The 10,084-nt window shown below is 46.5% G+C and overlaps 1 protein-coding gene across 1 annotated transcript; it reads left to right on the plus strand.

Moving 5' to 3' along the window:
- Window positions 1–3,160: 3,160 nt before the first annotated feature.
- LOC130112108 (uncharacterized protein K02A2.6-like) lies at window positions 3,161–7,353 on the plus strand (the record flags this gene model as incomplete). The annotated part of the gene is made up of 3 exons (XM_056279405.1): window positions 3,161–4,281; window positions 5,736–5,857; window positions 6,992–7,353. Coding segments are annotated over 3 exons (1,605 nt in total), but the record flags the coding sequence as incomplete, so codon positions are not given.
- Window positions 7,354–10,084: the final 2,731 nt, after the last annotated feature.

Raw genomic sequence — 10,084 nt, forward strand, 5'->3', positions numbered from 1 at the left:
AAAGTATGATGGGAAATCACACAATTATGTTATATCTACAAAACGGTGTGTGACAGGAAACTTTTAATGGGATTTTCGTGATCAGCAGCCCAAAATCCATAAAATACACCCAAAAGTGTTCAGGAAGCTAAATCTTTGTTGTCCAGTGTAATCAGGTTCAAGGAAGGAAATTATAGAAAGTTAGTCTGGTGGCATTATTTTGCGGGTTAAATGAGAAAATTGGCGGAATTTTGATGGTGAAAGTGTTGGATAATAGCGGCTTGCTGATCAAGTGTAAAGACGAGGAGTAGAGACTGAAAGCGATGAAGCTGACTAAAATGGGGGACAAAATATGGAATGTGTTGAATAGTATTATTAGAAACGGCTCTAGAAGCCCAAGCTGCCCTAAATACTTTAGATAATGATAAGACTATAAATAACATGGAAGACATGTGTAATGTATTGGGGCTTATGTTAATGCGCATGCTCTCTGGTTAGTCTTTGATGGGGGGCTCTCGCGAGACGAGACCAGGAAGTAACGTTAAGTATGAGCCGAACTGGAAGAAACGCAGATGTAGCCTGATGGCTGAGTATCCTAAATATGCTAAGTTCTAAGTAAAGAGTTCGTTTACAACCAATGTCTCTCTCGTCTCTAGGTCGAATCTTACACTGGCGACGAAGCGGATCCGAACTCCAACAGTTCTGAACAGTTGATTGATGGAAATCAGCAACCTCCGACATTCTACTACAGCTTCGAGGAATCTGTGAGTAGCCTAACGACATCACCATGACCACGCTGGGTCGCATAGGAGAGTTTGATGAAGGCTCCGGCACTGCCATTGAGGAGTATATTGAGAGACTGGAATGTTTTTTCCTGGCAAATGGAGTAGATGGGGAGGAGAAGAAACGCGCTATTTTGCTTAGCGTCTGTGGGGCTGCAATGTATTCTACACTACGTTCGGTGGTCGCTCCCGTCCTTCCTCCGGCCGTCACCTATGAAAACTTAGTATCGGCCTTGAAGCGCCACTACAGTCCTTCTCCATCACAAATTGTTCAGCGTTTTCAGTTTCACAATTGCAAACAAAAGCAAGGCCAAGGAATCTCCAGCTACATTGCTGAACTCCGTAAACTCTGTGTATTGCGCTTTTGGTGACCAACTGGAAGCCATGCTGCGTGACAGAATTGTCTGTGGGGTGCTAGATGAAGCGCTGCAGCGCCACCTGCTGGCTGAAAAGGAACTCATTCAAGGCAGCAGAGGAGAAAGCCCTTGCAGCGGAAACAGCCACGTTAAATGCGCGAATACTACAACCAAACCAGCTGGGACCACCACAGCCAGCAGAAGTTCATCAAACTGCACAAAGTCAAACCGTTTTGAAAGTGAAACAAACAGTAGCAGAAGGTGGTGCAAAGCCATGTTTTCGTTGTGGAGGCACACACAACCAACAACATTGCAAATTTACCTCTGCTGTATGCCACTATTGCAAAAAAAGGGGGCACATTTCTCGTGTTTGTTTTAAAAAGAGCAGGGATGTCGCATCAGCGGATTCTTATGACACAGTTCCTCAAGCCGAACAACACACACACACTGTTAGGCAACAAGAAGAGGAATATGACATTTACACCATGGGCAGGCAGCTGTATGCTCACGTAAAAAAGCCATATTAAGCCACTGTGATCCTGAATAACAAAACACATGTAATGGAGGTGGACTCTGGAGCCACATGCTCCTTGATCAGTGAGGGCAGTTACCACACCTTGTGGCCTGACCAGCCGCCTTTACTGCACAAGGACAGTAGTGTGCTTAGACAATGGTCACAAGCAGAACTACAAGTTAATGGGAAGATTTTTGTGGATGTGCAGTATCAAGGCAATCACAAGACCTGGCCACTGATTATTGTTCGAGGTCAGGGGGCAAGTCTACTGGGCAGGGACTGGTTTGAGGCACTGGGCATTTCTGTAATGGGGGTGCGCCGAGTATGCTTACAATCTGTGGAGTCCATCTTAATGGAATATGCAGAAGTCTTCCAGGACCTCGGGGCTTCACGAACCCCTCCAATTGCGATTGATATTAATACGACAGCATCACCCAAGTTTTTTAAAGCACGTTTGGTGCCCTTTGCCCTTCGACCAAAGCTAGATGAGGAGCTTGACAAGCTAGTAGCTCAGGGTATTTTTGAACCCGTGAGACACTCAAGGTGGGCCACACCCATCGTACCAGTAGTTAAAAAGGATGGCAGCTTAAGAATTTGCGGTGACTATTGCTGCACTGTGAATACAGTTGTGAAACCTGATGTATACTCCATTCCTACGGTGGCTGAACTGTTTTCCAGACTGGCAGGGGGGGTGCTTTTCAGTAAATTGGACCTCAAACAAGCTTACCAGCAGCTGGTGCTGGACGACGAGGCTGCAGAGCTTCTCACTATAAACACCCATCGCGGGCTGTTTCGGGCCCACCGCCTGCAGTTTGGAGTATCGACAGCTGTGTCCATATTTCAGCGTTTCATGGATACACTCCTCGCCGGTATACCGGGTGTGCAACCGTACCTGGATGATGTCTTAATAGCGGGAAAGACTTGACCAGCACAATGACCGTCTTCGTGCAGTGCTGGAACGATTCGCAGAGGCAGGATTGCGGCTACAGAAGGAGAAGAGTGCGTTTGCTGCTGACCAAGTTGAATTTTTAGGTTTTCGTGTGGACAAGGATGGCGTGCGGCCGACTATGGAGAAAGTTGAGGCTATTCAGAAGGCGCCTTCACCCCGGAACAAAACGGAGCTTCAGTCATTCCTAGGCCTACTCAATTTTTACAGCTGTTTTTTGCCAAACAAGGCTACCATCTTAGAACCGCTGCACTGCCTCTTGGATCAGTCTGCACCCTGGCAGTGGACTGACGCACATGAAAAAGCTTACACTGCTGCAAAACAACTGCTTCAGGCTGATGGCGTGCTCATGCACTATGACGAAACAAAGCCATTAGCCGTTGTTTGTGACGCTTCGCCTTATGGCTTGGGGGCGCTGCTCTTCCATATGGAGTCTGATGGCCGGGAGGCTCCCATCGTCTTTGCCTCGAGGACACTATCCTCCACTGAAAGAAATTATGTTCAAATAGATAAGGAGGCCTTGACGGTCATTTTTGCAGTCAAAAAATTTCACCAGTACCTTGCTGGTCGCCACTTTGTGGTTTTTACTGACCACAAACCTCTTTTGGGCCTGCTATACCACTCAAAGCCCATGCCACCTGTCCTGTCCCCACGCATGCTACGCTGGAGTGTTCTTCTTGGGGCCTACGATTACGAATTGTGCTACCGCCCTGGCAAACAGCTAGCAAATGCTGATGCCCTCAGTCGCTTACCACTGCCCGCTGGTATGCGTGAGACCCCTCCACCCATGGAGGTGCTCTTACTGGAAATGGCGCCTGAAGCCCCACTGAATGCAAAACACATTGCCGCCCTTACTCGGAAGGATCCAGTTCTGTCTCGGGTGCTGCGCTGGGTCCTGCATGGCTGGCCATTGGATACACCCGACAGCCGTTTCAAGCCGTTTTTCACCCGGCGCCATGAACTGTCCGCACACAAGGACTGCCTATTATGGGGGAGTCGTGTAGTTATTCCTAACCTGGTGAGGGAGGAGGTACTAGCCATGCTGCATGATGCACACCCAGGCCTTGTGCATATGAAGGGCCTGGGGAGGAGTTATGCCTGGTGGCCAGGTATGGATTTAGCAATAGAACAGACAGTAAAATCCTGTGAAACCTGGCAGAGAACTCGTCATGCACCACCAACAGCACAGCTGCACCCTTGGGAGTGGACAACTAAGAAATGGTCCCGGCTACACATTGACTTTGCTGGTCCATTCCAGGGGAAGACATTTCTCGTAATTGTGGACTCACACTCTAAGTGGTTAGAGGTTGCCGTGGTGAGTTCAATGTCCTCCTCTGCAGCGATCAGCACACTGAGGCTCCTCTTTGCAACTCACGGGTTACCAGATGTCATTGTTTCTGACAACGGTGCAGCCTTCACATCGGAAGAATTCAAAGAGTTTGCCAGACGGAATGGCATCAGAGCAGTGACTACGGCCCCTTACCATCCTCGTTCAGATGGCCAAGCAGAACGTATGGTCCAGACAACCAAGGAGGCCCTGTCTAGGATCACTATCGGTGACTGGCAGACACGCCTGGCTAGGTTTCTGCTGTCACAGCATGTGACTCCCAATTCAGCAACAGGAAAGAGCCCTGCCGAACTTCTCATGAACCAGCGTCTTACCACGGCCTTTGATCGCCTTCATCCTGACTATGAAAATGAGATGCACCTCAAGCAGGAAGTGAGTGCAGAAAAGCTGCAAGGCCCAAACAGATGTTTAGGCCACAGGACACTGTGTACATGAGGAGCTACACTGGGGGACCCAAATGGGTCCCTGGTGTGATAGCCGACCCTACTGGCCCAGTTTCATATAGAGTGCAGACTCCTAATGGGCAAATGCATCGACGCCACGTGGATCAGCTGCGTGGTAGAGCGACTGCATGCACGGATGTGGTCGCTGGAGAATCCATTGTTCCTGGTGAGCAGTCACCTGAAGATTGGCCGCTCGAATCTACCTCGTCTGAAACGCCACGACCAGAGACCAGCGGGTCTGTTGAAGATCCCTCTGGTCTTGTGTCCATTCCTGTGCCCACTACTCCGCTACAGCGTACGGCAAAAGACCGGCACCCTCCACGCCACTTGGCGGATTTTGTTGACTGGGGGAAAGGGGTGTAATGTATTGGGACTTATGTTAATGCGCATGCTCTCTGGTTAGTCTTTGATGGGGGGCTCTCGCGAGACGAGACCAGGAAGTAATGTTAAGTATGAGCCGAACTGGAAGAAACGCAGATGTAGCCTGATGGCTGAGTATCCTAAATATGCTAAGTTCTAAGTAAAGAGTTCGTTTACAACCAATGTCTCTCTCGTCTCTAAGTCGAATCTTACAACATGGTCAGTGGCTTCAACAGATTCTTTGTAAATGTGGGCCAAAAACTGGCAGAAAAAAAAATCAATGACACACAAACAATCACAGTGGGGAATGATAGTGCTTATGATTATGGGGGCTGAAATCCAAGTTCAAATTTTCTTAGAGCGCTAGAAGAGAAAGAAATCGTGGAATGATATTGATATGACAATAGTTAAAGTAATTGAGGGAGGTGTGTCAGCATGGGGAGCGAGTAGACGAGTCTTTGCCAGCTCCTGCATATTTATTCATAATTATTAGAGTTACAAATGTAAATTTGTCGACCCACTTTGACTGATTTGTAGTTTCGGACCGTTCAAGATACATATCGGTATGGCTGGGAGAAATAATTCCCGCCAGGAGTCTCCAGGCTGAGTTCAATCTCGACAAGTTAGCGAAAAAGCTAACCCTTCGCTTTCACCTAAACAGGCCCATCTCTGTCAACGGTGGTCAAACTCATCGAACCTTTCCGAGCTGAAACCCGCTGCTCTATGGACACTTTACAGTTGACTATGAATTAATTTGGCTCATGTCTTACTGTGGTTGAAACCTCTCTATGGGACTGTGATGTCAGGATCACTGTACTTGAGGCCAAGTGTGGAGCACTGGAGAAATGCAAAGTTGCTAACGGCTAAAATGGAGGACCTGGAATCTAGAAGCAGACGGCAAAAATCTATGCGTGTCTGGCATTCCAGAGAACTTGGAAAGGCCGCAAGTCACGTCATTCATGACCGATTTTTTTTGCCGAAACGCTTGATATAAATATTCCCGACAGCCCAGAGATGTTGGACCGGGCGCACCGACTTGCCTCAGGTTCGGGCCCGAATGCTCCCCCCAGACCCATGATTTTGAGAGTACACCATTTAGAGTCAATCAGCATGTCCTCCGGATGGCCAGGTATGGCCGAGGTATGGTCGGCTCACCTTCCGTGGACACCCGGTACATATTTTCCCGGACTTTACGACTGAAGTTGCTAAACGGAGAGCATCATTCAACAACATTAAGCAGAAGCTCAGGGCCGCCCATATCAGATACGATCTACTACTCCCTGCCCGGCTACGGGTTTCGTTCAACAGCGGGAGGTACAGCTTTATCACACCGGAGGAGGCCGAGAAATTCTACACCGAAACTATAGCCCTGACTGCCGCCCAGTGACTGCTGGGATAGGCTCCAGGCCGCCAGCATCCCCGCGACCCTGACATCAGGATAAGCGGTTTGGATAATGGATGGATGGATGGACTATAACCCCGACACTCCCGGCGAGTCAAGCAGACGGCACTAACGGATGACTGTTCAGAGTTTCCCAATCTCTGCTACACTGCGTGACAGCCACATAGGTTAATTTATACGGCAAAAGTTATTTTGGGACCCATGTTGAAACTATTCTCTTAAAAAGTCATCGTCATGAGACTTCCGGTTATGCGATATAGGTAGAGGACGCACGGCTGAGGGCTCCCAGTCTACTTATTGACGAAACTTGTTTTACCTAGCTTTTCCTTTGAGACTTTGACAAATAAGACGTCGTAAGACTTACTTTAGAGATATCTTGCGAAATGAGCCACTGTAAACGCACCAAACCGGCAAGAAGCGTCGACAAAACTCCAGCTAATGCTAACCGTGCATATGCTAACGTTTCCAAGAACGCAGCCGAGAAGCTAGCAGCATTTGCTAACAACCCTTCAACAACGACAGAAACCGGAGATACCACAGCTGATATGCCCATTTCCATGGATCAACTGTCTGCAGAATTCGAAAAGCAGTGGAGGTCACTTAGGGATGATGTTTCTTTCCTGATCCAAGAGTCCATTAAACCCCTGCAAGCCTCACTGGACTCCTTGCAGGCGACAGTGAACTCGTTCCAAAATCGCCTTACTGTGGAGTCTGTAACCAGTGACAACTTTGAACGTTTAACTGCAGCTGCGTCCACCAAAAAAACGCTCCGAACCCAAAACCTGTCTCTGCAGGACCGGATCGACGACCTCGAGAACCGATCTCGGAGGGCCAATCTCCGTGTACTGAACATTCCCGAAGGCAGTGAGGCCGGTAAAGATCCGGTGAAGTTCATGTCGGAGATGCTGATGCAAATAATTGGTCCTGATGTCTTTTCTGCACCGCCTGAGCTGGAGAGAGCACACCGGACCCCGACCTTCAAATCCGGCCGAGGAACATCTCCCTGCATGTTCCTGGTTTGCTTTTCCCGATTCCAGCAGAAGGAAGCTGCTTTGCGCTGGACCAGGAACCACGAGCTGAAGTACCAAGGAGCAGTTATAAGGGTTTATCAAGACCTCAGCACGGCACTCGCTAAAAAGCGAGCCGCATTTAACGGCATCAAACAAGCTCTGTACCAAAAGAACGTGCGGTTCCACCTACTGTACCCGGCCGGCTGCGCGTGATGTACGGAGACGACTCGCACACCTTTGACTCCCCTGATGAAGCTCAGAAGTTTTACAACCAGAAGATAGCTTAAAAAGTAGGCTAGCAAAACGGCTGTTTGGAACCACACTGGTTGGAGACTGTTGATTACCTGGACTGCTTTGAAAATGGGTAGGGCTATGTTTACCGTTTGAACTCACCCTCTCAACAGCCCTGGGACTGAAGGTATGGTCACTCTCACTGTATTATTGCTGGGCTACGTTAACTCATTTCTGTTCAGCTTACTCATTATAGTGACGTCGCCTACCCCTTTTTTCTTCTTTTTTTTCTTCTCTCTTTTCTTTTTTGTATTGCCATCATAGGTGGTGCTTTCATACGTATATTGATCGTTCACTTGGCCTACAGGTGTTGTTCGGTTCAATCTTTAATTTGTTTTTTTTTCCCTTGAGTATGACAAGCTCTTAATATTTCATTGCTGGGAGCCTTCTTTGCTGAAACAGAGCCAGGTTGTATTACCGGAAGGACTTGGGAATAGGGCTAGGTAGCCTGCAGCTTGCCTCAGAGAGAGGAACAAGTATAGGCTTAGTGTTAGTTTCGTTCGTGTTTGGGATGAGGGACAGGGTTATGGGAAGGGGCACCCCTAGTTTTTTTTTTACAATGTGTATTTTCTTTTGTTTTCCTTAGAGAGGTTATTCATGAGGCTGTGCATTCTATTACAACCACTTATTTATCTTGTCACTGTCATCACTGTTACTTTACCATTCCTGGCTAAATATGGAAAATAGAACTAGTAAGGCTGGTGTACGGTTTATCAGCTGGAATGTAAAGGGTTTAAACGGGCCTGTAAAAAGAGCTAGAATATTCAATCACCTTAAATATTTAAATTGTGAAATTGCATTTCTTCAAGAAACTCACCTGTTGGTTAAAGATCGAGTCAGACTAAGAAAAGGATGAGTGGGACATGTGTTTCACTCGAATTTAAATTCCAGAACACGTGGAACAGCTATATTGATACATAAAAAAAATTCAGTTCAGTGCATCCACTGTTATTTCAGATCCGCAGGGACGCTATGTTATGGTGTCTGGGTTCCTTTTCCACAAACCTGTCATTTTGGTTAATGTTTACGCCCCAAATTGGGATGATGATAAATTTATAGAAAGAGTCACATCATTAATACCAGATTTGAACTCACAACAATTGATCTTTGGTGGTGATCTGAACTGTGCAATTGATCCAGTACTGGGCCATTCTAATCCTAAATCCACAACCCCTTCAAAAATGGCCAAATTACTGTCACTCTTTATTGATCAGATAGGAGGTGTCGACCCTTGGCGTTCTTTATTTCCACAAAATCAATCCTTCTCCTTCTTTTCCCCAGTTCATCAATCGTATAGTAGAATAGACTATTTCTTCATTGATAGAACGCTTCTCCCCTATGTCACTAAAACTGAATATATGACTATAATTGAATCAGACCATGCCCCTGTGTTACTAGATATCACATTTCCTCTTAACAATTTGGAACGCTCTCCTTGGAAACTAGACAAAACTTTATTGGCTGATAAAGCCTTTTGTGTATTGATATCTAAAAACATTGATGACTTTATCGAATTCAATAAAAAAGATAATATTTCCCCATCATTGATTTGGGAAACATTGAAAGCTGTAATCAGGGGCGAGATTATGTCATATTCAGCTAGATTCAACAAGATGCAAAGGATTAAACAGGACCAGCTCATTAAATCTATAGATACAGTGGATGTTCTGTACTCTACTATCCCTTCCCCTGAGCTCTTTAAAAGGAAGCGCGACCTCCAAACCCAATATAACTTGTTATCAGCTAGAAAGACAGAACGACTCTTACTAAAATCACGTGGATTCGTCTATGAACATGGTGAGAAGGCTGGTCGTCTCTTAGCACACCAGCTTAAGTGCCAAGCAGTTGCTCGACAGATCCCACAAATTAGGAAACCAAATGGGGAGTTAACTATTAACCCAGAAGAAATTAATGAAATATTCGCCTCATATTACTCAAACCTATATACAGTGCATCCGGAAAGTATTCACACCCTTTCACTTTCCCCACATTTTGTTATGTTACAGCCTTATTCTAAAATGGATTAAATTCATTTTTTTCTCATCAATCTACACACAATACCCCATAATGACAAAGTGAAAAAGGTTTTGTAGAAATTTTTGCAAATCTATTAAAAATAAAAAACTGAAATATTGCATGTACATAAGTATTCACACCCTTTGCTATGACACTCAAAATTGAGCTCAGGTTCATCCTGTTTCCACTGATCATCCTTGAGATGTTTCTACATTTTGATTGGAGTCCACCTCTAGTAAATTCAATTGATTGGACATGATTTGGAAAGGCACACACCTGTCTATATAAGGTCCCACTGTTGACAGTGCATGTCAGAGCAGAAACCAAGCCATGAAGTCACAGAAATTGTCTGTGGACCTCCGAGACAGGATAGTATCGAGGCACAGATCTGGGGAAGGGTACAAAAAAATTTCGACAGCTTTGAAGGTCCCGAAGAGCACAGTGGTCTCCATCATTCGTAAATGGAAGAAGTTTCGATCCACCAGGACTCTTCCTAGAGCTGGCCGCCCAGCCAAACTGAGCAATCGGGGGAGAAGGACCTTGGTCAGGGAGGTGACCAAGAACCCGATGGTCACTCTGACAGAGCTCCCGCGTTCCTCTGTGGAGATGGGAGAACCTTCCAGAAGGACAACAATCT

This window comes from Lampris incognitus, chromosome 1 (assembly GCF_029633865.1).
Source record: "Lampris incognitus isolate fLamInc1 chromosome 1, fLamInc1.hap2, whole genome shotgun sequence".
NCBI lineage: Eukaryota > Metazoa > Chordata > Actinopteri > Lampriformes > Lampridae > Lampris > Lampris incognitus.